The following is a 14,301-nucleotide window of genomic DNA, read 5'->3' on the forward strand; positions in this document are numbered from 1 at the left end:
AGCCCCACTTCCCACAGCTGTAATATTTCAGCGACCCGTCCAGTGGGGTCCAGGCTCCAGAATTTGCGTTTTCCGGTTTGGCGCAGAAGATATTGTCTTGTGCGTTCACTCCAACCACATACTTATTACCACCAGCATCTATCTGCTTCAAGGCCCCTGTTGGAAAATAAGAAAAAAACAAAACGTTGGCGAACTGAATGTAATAACAGAGAGAAGAATACAGCAATAGTTACATGGGACCGGAACGATACAATGGATCTAAAAAGTCTACACACCCCTGGTAAAATGTCAGGTTTCTGTTATGGGGAAAAATGGGACAAAGATAAATCATTTCAGAACTTTTTCCAACTTTAATGTGACCCATAAAGTGTACAACTCCGACATATTTTACCACAAGACAAGAACTTTGAAGGCGAAACAATTTGCCACTTGTAGAGACTCTCATAGAGGAGCCTTTAGTTATACTTTAAAGCAGTGGTCTCCAAACTGCGGCCCCGGGGGCCAGATGTGGCCCTTTGCCTGCCTTTATTAAGGCCCTTGGGGCATTACTCCCCCCCCCCACACACTGATACAAAGCACTATTCGTTCTACACCAACAATTGGGGCATAATTCCTGTCACTGATACCAACAATGGGCCCTATTCTTCCCACTGACACCCATGATGGAGCACTATTCCTCCCACTGACACCAATGATGGGGCACTATTCTTCCCACTGACACCCATGATGGAGCACTATTCCTCCCACTGACACCAATGATGGGGCACTATTCCTCCCACTGACACCAATGATGGGAGACTATTCCTCCCACTGACACCAATGATGGGGCACTGTTCTTCCCACTAACACCAATGATGGGGCACTATTCCTCCCACTGACACCAATGATGGGGCACTATTCCTCCCACTGACACCAATGATGGGGCACTATTCCTTACACTGATACCAATGATGGGGCACTATTCCTCCCACTGACACCAATGATGGGGCACTATTCCTCCCACTGACACCAATGATGGGGCACTATTCCTTACACTGACACCAATGATGGGGCACTATTCCTTCCACTAAAAGCAATGATGGGGCACTATTCCTCCCACTGACACCAATGATGGGGCACTATTCCTCCCACTGACACCAATGATGGGGCACTATTCTTCCCACTAACACCAATGATGGGGCACTATTCCTCCCACTGATACCAATGATGGGGCACTATTCCTCCCACTGACACCAATGATGGGGCACTATTCCTTCCACTGATACCAATGATGGGGCATTAATCCTCCCACTGACACCAATGATGGGGCACTATTCCCCCCACTGACACCAATGATGGGGCACAATTCCTCCCACTGACACCAATGATGGGACACTATTCCTCCCACTGACACCAATGATGGGACACTATTCCTGCCACTGACACCAATGATGGGGCACTATTCCTGAAACTGACACCAATGATGGGACACTATTCCTGCCACTGACATCAATGATGGGGCACTATTCCTCCCACTGACACCAATGATGAGGCACTATTTCTCCCACTGATACCAATGATGGGGCACTATTCCTTCCACTGACACCAATGATGGTGCACTATTCCTTCCACTGATACCAATGATGGGGCATTATTCCTCCCACTGACACGATGATGGGGCATTATTCCTCCCACTGACACGAATGATGGGGCACTATTCCTCCCACTGACACCAATGATGGGGCACTATTCCTCCCACTGACACCAATGATGGGGCACTATACCTTCCACTGATACCAATGATGGGGCATTATTCCTCCCACTGACACCAATGATGGAACACTATTCTTCCCACTGACACCAATGATGGGGCACTATTCCTCCCACTGATACCAATGATGGGACACTATTCCTCTCACTGACCCCAATGATGAGACACTATTCCTCCTACTGACACCAATGATGGGGCACTATTCCTCCCACTGACACCAATGATGGGGCACTATTCCTCCCACTAACACCAATGATGGGGCACTATTCCTCCCACTGATACCAATGATGTGACACTATTCCTCTCACTGACCCCAATGATGATACACTATTCCTCCTACTGACACCAATGATGGGGCACTATTCCTCCCACTGACACCAATGATGGGGCACTATTCCTCCCACTAACAACAATGATGGGGCACTATTCCTCCCACTGACACCAATGATGGGGCACTATTCCTCCCATTGACACCAATGATGGCACACTATTCCTCCCACTGACACCAATGATGGGACACTATTCCTCCTACTGACACCAATGATGGGACACTATTCCTCCCACTGACACCAATGATGAGGCACTATTCCTCCCACTGACACCAATGATGGGGCACTATTTCTCCCACTGACACCAATGATGGGACACTATTCCTCCTACTGATACCAATGATGGGGCACTATTCCTCCCACTGACACCAATGATGGGGCACTATTCCTCCCACTGATACCAATGATGGGGCACTATTCCTCCCACTGATACAAATGATGGGGCACTATCCTTCCCACTGACCCCAATGATGGGACACTATTCCTCCCGGGAACACAAGTGAACTGGATAGGAGGAGTGGCGGGGGCAGCATACAGAGGAACCAATCTCCTCCATTTTTCTCCTGCAGCTACAGGAGGAAAAAAGGAGGACAGTGATTTCTCTACATGCTGCCCACAACCCCCCCCCCCTCCTATCCAGGTGTACAGGGAGAGCCACACAGGCCCCCTGGAGCATGGGGCCTGGTTGCAATTGCAACCCCTGCAACCCCTGTAGTTACGCACCTGTGGTTATAATTTTGTTCAGTGTAGTCAGTTTTTGGGCAGACATAATGCCCATGCGGCCCACGATAAAATTGAGTTGGACACCCCTAACGTAGATGATATAAATATGGATTCGATTTGTTAGGATCTGGTGTGTCATTTTTCAAGGATTATTTTCTTTTACCTGGTACAACAACCCAGTCGTTGTTCTGGAATTTAAAGATTTGGTTGGCTTTGTTCGCACCCCAAACTCCAGCAGGTCCAACAGAAACATGGATGAGCTTTCCAGGAAGACGTTTCCAGTCATTGCTCACCCTGCGGAAAATTTCGTCATTACTGTTCACGCCGTACACGTTACCAGCGCTGGCGTCAATCTGTCTCAGCTTTCCCGGGATTCCATTGCAATTCAAACCTGAAATTTGGAGAAAAATGATATAATGAATATAGATGCACAATAAGATTTATATATCTATATATTGTACAGGACGGCAGGTATATATATATTGCACCAGTATTTGAGTTGTGGTCCCTTTAAGGGGGACACTTCAGCTCTGGAAGGTTATACCCCCTTCCTGACCAGGCCATTTTTTGCTATTCAGCACTGCGCTACTTTAACCACTTCCATGCCGCTGAGCCTTTTATGACGTCCTGGGCTTTGAGCGGAGATATCTGGATGATGGGTGCAGCCGCAGGCATCATTCAGATATCTTTTTTTTTTTTTTCACAATCATAGATTGTTTTTACAGGCGGCCCCCGCTTACCTTTCTGCCGCCCTCCAGTGCTTCCTCCAGCTCAGCAGAGAATGAATCGGCCAGCGGCAGCCGCGTACCATAGAGCTGACCGAGGACCAGATGGTCCCCGGCCATCTCTATTACCTTCGGAGGCCGGACGCGGCATTATGACGTCACTTCCGGCCCCGGCAGATGTAAACGCTGCCATTTTCTTCAGCTGGATAGCCGAGATCGTATTTTTTTTTTGTTTTTGTTTTTTTTATTTCAGGTTTTCCAGCCTAGAGGAGAGATGTGGGGGACTTATAGACCCCAGATCTCTCTATAAAGAGGACCTGTCATGCCCTATTCCCTGTCATGCCCTATTCCTGTTACAAGGGGTGTTTACATTGCTTGTAATAGGAATAAAAAAGTGAAAAATAAAATTATTAGAAAGTGTAAAAAAAATAAATAAATAAAATAAAATGAAACAATTAAAAAAAAAAAATTAAAGCATCCCTGTCCCCTCGTGCTCGCATGTGTAAACGAACGCATACGTAGGTCGCGTCTGCATATGTAAACTATGTTGAAACCACACGTGAGGTATAACCGCAAATGTTAGAGAGAGAACAATAATTCTAGCACAAGGCCTCCAAAAAAAAAAAAAACCTAATAGAAAGTGTAAAAAATAAAAATTAAAAAAAAAAACAAATAAAAAAAAAAAACAAATAATAAAAAAAAAAGTTAAAGTGCCCCCATCCCCTCGTGCTCACATGCAGAAGCGAATGCATACGTAGGTCGCGTCCGCATATGTACACTATGTTGAAACCACACGTGAGGTATAACCGCAAATGTTAGAGAGAGAACAATAATTCTAGCACAAGGCCTCCAAAAAAAAAAAAAACCTAATAGAAAGTGTAAAAAATAAAAATTAAAAAAAAAAACAAATAAAAAAAAAAAACAAATAAAAAAAAAAAAAGTTAAAGTGCCCCCATCCCCTCGTGCTCACATGCAGAAGCGAATGCATACGTAGGTCGCGTCCGCATATGTACACTATGTTGAAACCACACGTGAGGTATAACCGCAAATGTTAGAGAGAGAACAATAATTCTAGCACAAGGCCTCCAAAAAAAAAAAAAACCTAATAGAAAGTGTAAAAAATAAAAATTAAAAAAAAAAACAAATAAAAAAAAAAAACAAATAAAAAAAAAAAAAGTTTAAGTGCCCCCATCCCCTCGTGCTCACATGCAGAAGCGAATGCATACGTAGGTCGCGTCCGCATATGTACACTATGTTGAAACCACACGTGAGGTATAACCGCAAATGTTAGAGAGAGAACAATAATTCTAGCACAAGACCTCCAAAAAAAAAAAAAAAGTAATAGAAAGTGTAAAAAAAAAAAAAAATTTAAATAAAAAAAATAAATAAATAAAAAAAAAAAAAAAAAGTTAAAGCGCCCCCATCCCCTCGTGCTCACATGCAGAAGCGAACGCATACGTAGGTCGCATCCACATATGTAAATGATGTTGAAACCACACGTGACGGTATAGCCGCGAATGTTAAAGCGAGAGCAATAATTAGCACAAGACCTCCAAAAAAAAAAAACTTAACAGAAAGTGTAAAAAATAAAAATAAAAATTGAAATAAAAAAACAACAAATAAAAAAAAAAAAGTTAAAGTGCCCCCATCCCCTCGTGCTCACATGCAGAACGCAAACGTAGGTCGCGTATTTGTAAATGGCATTGAAACCACACATGTGAGGTATCGCCGCGAACATTTGAGCAAGAGCAATATTTCTAGCCCTAGACCTCCTCTGTAACTCTAAACTGGTAACCTGTAAAAAAAAATGTAAAGCGTCGCCTATGGAGATTTTTATATACTGAATTTTGGCGCCATTCCACGAGTGTGCGCAATCCTAAAGCATGACACGTTAGGTATATTTTTGCTCAGCGTAACATCATCTTTCACATTATATAAAAATATTGGGCTAACTTTACTGTTTTTTTTTTTTTATTCATAAATGTTTTTTTTATTCCCAAAAAATCAAGTTTAAAAAATTGCTGCGCAAATACCGTGCGACATAAAAAATTTCAATGAACTTTTAATTTCAATTTAATTTCAAATTTTAATTTCAATGAAATTTTATTCCCTAGGGTCTTTGCTAAAAAAACATATATGTTTGGGGGTTTTAATTATTTTTTTAGCAAAATATGATGATTTTTACATGTAGGAGAGGAATGCCATAATTGGCTCGGTATGGAAGTGGTTAACAGGTAATTGCTCAGTCATGCAAAACTGTACGTAAATGAAACTGATCGCTTTATTTTGGTGGTATTTGATCACTACTGGGATTTTTATTTTTAATTATATAAATGACAAAAGAGCAGAAAAAAACAACATTTCCTATTTTCTGTTCTAAAAGGTAAAAAATAAAAATAAAAAAAAATTAATTTCTACAAATTTAGGTCAAAATGTATTCTGCTTGCATTACTTTAACTGACAATTGTGCAGTCGTGCTACGCTGTACACAAATTAAATTTATATAATTTTTTGCCCACAAAAAGAGCTTTCTTTTCATGGTAGTTGATCACCACTGGGTTTTTCATTTTTTTTTTAGCTATAAATAAAATAAGACCAATAATTTTGAAAAAAAAAAATATATATATATTATTTTTTACTTTTACTTTTTTTACTTTACTTGCTATAAAACATATCCAATAAATTTTTTGTTTATCAATTTAGGCCAATATGTATTCTGCTACGAAAAAAAAAAAAGATTTCCAACAAGCGTATAATGATTGGTTTGCACAAAAAGGTTACAAACTATAGGATATATATATTTATTTATTAATTAATGGCGGGGAGCAGAGACTTATAGCAGGACTGCGATAGTGTGGCAGACAATCTGATACTAACTGATGCTGAGGGGGAACAGGCTAACTGCCACTGACATCACCAGTGACACTAATCCAGTGATCAGTCATAATAATATGCACTGTCACTGTACTAATGACACTGGCTGGGAAGCGGTTAAACATCTGGGGTGATCAAGGTTAGACCTGTGCGGTTTGTTTCCTCCTAAATTGAAATTCAAACAAATGATTAATTATTGGGGGGTGTTTCCAAGTTACAATAGTAACAAATTTGAACAAATCCGAAATAACAAAACTAAATTTGGCCTTAAATTCAAATTAAAATTGCAATTCGAATCAAATTTGAAAATAAATTTGAAGGCGAATTCTAAAACAAGAATACAATATAATAGAAAAAAAAAAGAATAAAACAGAACAGAATAGAAAATTAAAAAAAAAAAATCTAATAGAAAATTAAGGATTAGAATATAAAAGAATAGAATAAAATAGAAAATAAAATAATAGAATAGAATAGAATAGAAAAGAGTAAAACAGAACAGAATAGAAAATAAACAGAATGAAATAGAAAACAAAGGATTAGACTATAAAATAATAAAATAAAATAAAATAGAAAATAAAATAATAGAATCAATTTGGAAAAGAAAAGAATAAAACAGAACAGAATAGAAAATAAACGAATAGAATAAAATAGAAAATAAAGGATTAGAACATAAAAGAATAGCATAGAAAAATAAAAGAACATAATAAAATAGAAGTTAAAGGAATAGAATAGAAAATAATAGAATAAAATAAAATATTAGAGAAAATAATAGAATAGAGAAAAACAGAACAGAATAAAATAGAAAATAAAAGAATAGAATAAAATAGAATAGGAAATAAAGAACCAGAATATAAAAGAATAGAATAGCATAGAAAATAAAAGAACATAATAAAATTGAATGCAAATTAAAGGAATAGAATAGAAAATAGTAGAATATTAGTGAAAATAGTAGAATAGAGTAAAACAGAACAGAATAACATAGAATAGGAAATAAAGGATCAGAATATAAAAGAATATAATAGAATAGGATAGAAAATAAAAGAACATAATAGAATATAGTAAAACAGAACAAGATAAAATAGAATATAAAAAATAGAGTAAAATAGAAAAAAAAAATAGAACATAAAATAAAAGAATAGAATAGAAAATAATAAAATAGACTAGAGTAAAACAGAACATAATAAAATAGAAAATAAAAGAATAGAATACAAAAGAATGGAATAGAGTAAAACAATACAGAATATAAAACACAGGAATAGAGTAAAACAGAACAGAATAGAAAATAAATAGAATGATATAGAAAACAAAGGATTAGACTATAAAAGAATAGAATACAATAGAAAATAAAAGAACATAATAAAATAGAATGCAAATTAAATAAATAGAATAGAAAATAATAGAATAAAATAGAATATTAAAGAAAATAATAGAATAGAGTAAAACAGATCAGAATAAAATAGAAAATAAAAGAATAGAATAAAATAAAGTATGAAATAAAGAATCAGAATAGAAAATAATAGAATAGAAATAAATAGAATAAAATAGAAAATAAGGGAAAAGAATAAAGTAAAACAGAATAGAATAGAAAATAAAAGAATAGAATTGAATAGAATATAGTAAAACAGAACAAGATAAAATAGAAAATAAAAAATAGAGTAAAATAGAAAAAAAAGAACATAAAATAAAAGAATAGAATAGAAAATAATAAAATAGACTAGAGTAAAACAGAACATAATAAAATAGAAAATAAAAGAATAGAATACAAAAGAATGGAATAGAGTAAAACAATACAGAATATAAAATACAAGAATAGAGTAAAACAGAACAGAATAGAAAATAAAGGAACAAAATATAAAATAATAGAATAGAATATAAAATAGAATAGAATAGAAAAGAACAGAACAGCGTAAAACAGAATAGAATAGACAATAGGAGAATAGAAAAAAAGAATAGAATAGAGTAAAACAGAACAAAATCAAATAAAAAAAAAGAATAGAATAAAATAGAATAGAAAATAATAGAATAGTATAGAATATTAAAGAAAAGAATAGAATAGAGTAAAACAGAACAGAATATAATAGAAAATAAAAGAATAGAATAAAATATAATCAAAAATAAAGAAATATGATATAAAATAATAGAATAGAATACAAGGGTTAAAATACATGAATAAACACAGCGCTGAATACAGTGTAAATCTCTAGTGATATAAACAAATCTTCTAATAAAGCAGTGATCAATACATAAATGTTTAAAGTAGAATAAATGTCCAAAAAAATAAGAAATAAAATATAAAAATAAATAAATATCAGTGTCCAAATAACCAAAAGGTTCAAAAAAGCAAGTGTCCAATGTGAAATTTCTTGTGCAAATATTGGATATTCCAAAAGTGCTCCCAAGTGAACATTAATGGATAAGTGAAGTCCACACGTGCCCTCTTCCCCACATGTGAGTCCACTTACCAGATTATATGGACCCCTTGAGACCTTATAGCCCAGGGGTCTGGAAAGCTTTTGGCAAGTGGATAAACTTTGGGTGCTTTAAGGATGTCCTTCCCAAAAGGATGATAATAATAATAATGTATTTATTTATTTTGTGTTAGGGTTAGGGTGTTTAGCTATTTATTATTATTTTATTTTATCCTTTTAAGGGTTAAAGGTTTACGTAAGGGGTTAATTATTTATTTATTATTACTTAATACTCATTTATTGATTTTTTTATTATTAATTATTTATGATTATTTTTATTTATTTGTGTATTTATTTTACATTTATTTATTCATCTATTCTTCTTCTTCCTATTATTATTATTATTATTATTATTATTATTATTAGTAGTAGTAGTAGTGGAAAAAGTATTAACACCCCAAAAAAAAAAAAATTAAATATATAACCCTAACCTCTTAATTCTAACCCTAACCGCAACTCCTAATCCTAACTCTAACCTAACATTAACCCTTTACCATAACGAAAAAAATGTTAATAATAAATGAATATTATGTAAAATACATAAATAATAATTAACCCCTAACCTTAAAAAATTATAAATAAATAATAATTATTATTATTATTATTATTAATAAGAAAAAATAATACATAAACACCCAACCCCAATAAAATAAAGAGATTACTATTACTTTAATAATAATAACTATTTATTTATTTATTTTGTGGTAGGGTTAGAGTCGGTTCACACTATGGCGACACGACTTCGGGGGCGACTAGTAAAGTCGCCGTGCACCGCGACTTCGGCGCGACTTGCACGGACTTCACATAATGGAAGTCAATGCAAGTCGCTCCGACTTCTGTCAAAAGTAGTGCAGGAACTATTTTCTAAGTCGGAGCAACTTGAGTCGCTCCTATTAGAACGGTTCCCATAGCACTGAATGGACTGCGACTTGTCAGGCAACCAAGTGTGAACCGGGACTTAGGGTGTTTAGCTATTTAATATTATTATTCATTTTTTTTTAAGAGTTAGAGGTACAAGTAAGGGGTTAATTATTTATTTAATATTACTACTACTTTAGTACTCATTTATTGAATGTATTTATTATTAATTATTTATGATTATTTTTATTTGTGCATTTATTTTACTTGTATTTATCTAATTATTAAATAATAATATTATTATTGTTCTTCTTCTTTCTATTCTTCTTCTTATTTATATTAGTAATAGTAGTAGTAGTAGTAGTAGTAGTAGTAGTAGTAGTAGTATTAACATTCTAACAAAAAAATAGATAATAAATAATATATAAACCTAACCCCAAATCCTAATCCTATCCCTAACCTAACTTTGACTCTAACCCTTTACCCTACAAAAAAAAAAAAATAATAATAATAAATTAACAATATGTAATAATACATAAATAATAATTAGCCTCCAACCTTAACAAAATAATAAATAAATAATAATAATAATATAAATTACTATTACATTTATGATAATCATTTATTAATTTATTTTGTGATAAGGTTAGGGTAGTTATCCATTTATTATTATTTTTTATTTTATTTGTTTTAAGAGTTAGAGGTTTACCGTAAGTAAGGGGATAATTATTTATTTTTTATTATTATTATTATTTTTATTAATACTTAGTACTCAATTATTGAATGCATTTATAATTAATTATTTATGATTAAAAATGGGGTTAATATGAAATACAGTCAAATCAAAGACCTACTACGCCAAATTTGATTTGACTGTATTTCACATTAATTATTTATGATTATTTATTTGTTTGTGTATTTATTTTACATTTTTTTTATCCATTTAATAAATAATATTATTATTATTGTTATTCTTATTATTATTTATATTAGTAGTAGTAGAAGTAGAAGTAGTATTAACACCCTAACAAAAAAATTAATAATATATAACCCTAACCTCCTAATCTTAACCCTAACCTAACCTTAACTCTAACCCCTTACCCTAACGGAAAAAAAAAAAAAAGAATTAATTAATAATAATAATAAAAAATAAATAAAAGCTGATGGAAAAGCTTAAAAAGCTGAAATGCCTAGCAACAAATGATGCAACAGATGATAATTTTCTCTATTGGTTAATAGGAAAACGCTAAAGCTCAAAATCGCGGCAAAAAAATTGCGGCAAAATCACGCGACTTTTAGGTCGCACAAGTGTGAAAGGGACTTTAGTTATACTTTTATATTTGCAGGCTTATATAATAAGAGTGCAGAGAGAAGTACAATATCCCCGGGGGATTCAATCATGAATCAGAATTCGGCTCCGTTCACATATTGGCCTCTCAGATCGCGGGCACCCGCACACTGCCAAATGACGGCGGAGCGATGCGGCTCTCGTTCTGGAATGACGTCATATGATGGCGCCATAGAACAGCCGCTTTTGTGCGCCCGCGGGGGCGTGCAGCATGGCGATCGTGGCCTCACCGTGTTCCTAGGACACGGTGCAACCCCAATCTTGGTAAGAAACCAATGACATGGCTTTTTACCCACGTGATCAGCTGTGTCCAATCACAGTCGGTCACATGTAAATGAGGAAGTGCCGTTTATCGGCGCTCCTCGCCTCACACTGTCAGAGTATGTGGTAAGGAGAGCCGATCAGTGACTCCTCCTCAAAGGGGAGTCCAGGACACTGATTACAGTAAAGCAAAAAGCAGTGCCCATCAGTGCCACCAATCAATGCCCATCAGTGACACCAATCAGTGCCCATCAGTGCCACCAATCAATGCCCATCAGTGACACCAATCAGTGCCCATCAGTGACACCAATAAATGCCCATCAGTGACACCAATCAGTGCCCATCAGTGACACCAATAAATGTCCATCAGTGACACCAATCAGTGCCCATCAGTGACACCAATAAATGTCCATCAGTGACACCAATCAATGCCCATCAGTGACACCAATCAATGTCCATCAGTGACATCAATCAGTTCCCATCAGTGACACCAATAAATGTCCATCAAAGACACCAATCAGTGCCCATCAGTGACACCAATAAATGTCCATCAGTGACACCAATAAATGTCCATCAGTGACACCAATCAATGCCCATCAGTGACCCCAATCAGTGCTCATTAGTGTTGACAGTCAGTTCCCATCAGTGACACCAATCAATGCCCATCAGTGACACCAATCAATGGCAATCAGTGACACCAATCAATGCCAATCAGTGCCCATCAGTGACACCAATCAATGCCCATCAGTGACCCAAATCATTGCTCATCAGTGATGACAGTCTGTGCCCATCAGTGACACCAATCAATGCCCATCAGTGACACCAGTCAGTGCCCATCAGTGACACCAATCAATGCCCATCAGTGACACCAGTCAGTGCCCATCAGTGACACCAATCAATGCCCATCAGTGACACCAGTCAGTGCCCATCAGTGACACAAATCAATGCCCATCAGTGACACCAATCAATGCTCATTAGTGACCTCAATCAGTGCCCATTAGTGATGACAGTCAGTGCCCACCAGTGACACCAAGCAATGCCCATCAGTGACCTCAATCAGTGCCCATCAGTGAAGGAGAAAATTACTTCTTTACAAAATTGACTGACAGAAACTAAGAAAAACTTTTTATTGTCTTTTTATTTTTTTTTAGTAAAAAATAACCCCCCTCCCCCCCCCCCCACAGGTGATAAATTACCACTGAAAGAAATCTCTATTTGTGTGAAAAAATTATAAGTCATATGGATACAGCGTTGCATGACAGCGTAATTGTCATTCAAAGTGTGACAGCGCTGAAAGCTGAAAACGGTTCTGGGCATGAAGGGGGTAAAAGTGCCCGGTACTGAAGGGGTTAAGGTCACACTTGTGTGAACCCTAAAAGTCGTGCGATTTTACATCAAAACTTTTTTTTTGCCGCGATTTTGACTGGACTTGAAGCAATGCCTGCGTCTGCGGACCTCAAAACGCATCAAAGTCGCACCACAGTAGAGCAGGGACTACGTTGAAGTCGCTGCAACTTGACCCAGCGACCCATTGGAGATCACGGGGTACGACTTGTCATGTGACTTTGCAGTCCCGAGTCGCAGGACAAGTCGCACACAAGTGTGAAGGGAACCCTAAGTCTGCTTGTTCCAAGATCCCCAAATACTGAATTCTGATTGGCTTCAGAAGGAGAACTGCAAACATCTTATAGGGATTTACTAAAACTGGAGCACACAGAATCTGGAGCGGCTCTGTATAGTAACCAATCAGCTTCTAGCTTCAGCTTGTTCAGTGAAGCTTTGTCAATAAAACCTGGAAGCTGATTGGTGCACCAAATTCCGTGTGCTCCAGTTTTAGTAAATCTCCCGCAAAGGGGTGCGGGTAACCTCCCTGTGATGTGGATGAGAAGGGTGAGAAGACTTACGTGCAGCGGAAGCGGTTCCCACACACAGCAGGAGGAGGCTGACAGCGAAGATCATCCTGACAGCTGAGGATGAAGGTGTTTGATACGGAGAGCTGGCTGGCTATATTTATATGATGCCTGGACTCCGCCTACCATGGGAAGCTGCACCACCATTGGCTGACAGAAAGGATTTAATAAAACAAAGATACAGGGAGTTTTTATTGTGCAACTTTCTTCATAATCTCAATGTAGAGACTCACCAGCCACTTTATTAGGTCCACCTTGCTAGCAGTGGTGGCCCGTTCATATGGGGCGCAGGGGGTGCAGGGGTGCTGCCCCCTCCCCCCCCCCCAATCTATGCGCCCGGCCCCTAATTTAAGGTGACCAGATCTTTAACCACTTCTGGACCGCAAGGATTTGTCCCCTTAATGACCAGGCCATATTTTGCGAGTCGGCACTGCATTACTTTAAGGGACAATTGCGCGGTCATGCGACGCCGCACCCAGATAAAATTGATGTCTTTTTTTTCCCCCACAAACAGAGCTTTCTTTTGGTGGTATTTGATCACCTGTGCGATTTTTTATTTTTTGTTCTATAAACAAAAAAATAGCAAAAATTCTGAAAAAAAAAAAATATATATATATATATTTTTCACATTCTATGACATTCTCAAAAAAAAAAAAAATGTAAAAATCCAAATTTCCTGTCAGACTCCATGGCAGCATATGTTTGGGTAGTCCCGCCTCCACTCCTACCCTATAGGACCCCACTCCCATAAATCCTTGCTCCCCTTCAGCATCCGTGTTCTTTTTTTGTCCTCCTCCATGCACCTGTTTGGTGCTGAATTCCTACAAGTTTGATCGTTTTAAATGATGCAGGGTCGTTGAGAGTCAGCAGGATTTGATTTCCCAATAAGCCCTTGCTGCTGCGGGGTATGGGATGGGCAAGTTGAAGAGGAGCCGAGAAAGTGTCTGACTAAGCAGGCTAAAAAAAGGCATGGCCGATGAGCCCAGCTGCGGTGGGCGGCCTCATTGTATTGCCCCAACGCTGGAATGGATATCCTGATGACTGGCTCTAACGTA

The 14,301-nt window shown here is 37.0% G+C and overlaps 1 protein-coding gene across 1 annotated transcript in view; it reads right to left on the reverse strand.

The window, feature by feature from the left end:
- Window positions 1-13,316, reverse strand: part of LOC309556604 (fish-egg lectin-like) — a gene marked incomplete at its 3' end in the record, with an annotated part of 18,860 nt that extends 5,544 nt beyond the window's left edge. Inside the window, exons 1-3 of the mRNA XM_082259042.1 lie at window positions 13,241-13,316; window positions 2,966-3,193; window positions 1-156 (exon numbers count right to left, since the gene is read on the reverse strand). The exon at window positions 1-156 is cut by the window's left edge and continues 166 nt beyond it. Of these exons, the coding sequence (XP_082115168.1) occupies window positions 1-156; window positions 2,966-3,193; window positions 13,241-13,295 (439 nt within the window). The 5' untranslated portion in view covers window positions 13,296-13,316. The remainder of the gene's footprint in view (window positions 157-2,965; window positions 3,194-13,240) is intronic.
- Window positions 13,317-14,301: the final 985 nt, after the last annotated feature.

This window comes from Pelophylax lessonae (assembly GCF_965119305.1).
Source record: "Pelophylax lessonae genome assembly, chromosome: 5".
Taxonomy (NCBI): Eukaryota; Metazoa; Chordata; class Amphibia; order Anura; family Ranidae; genus Pelophylax; species Pelophylax lessonae.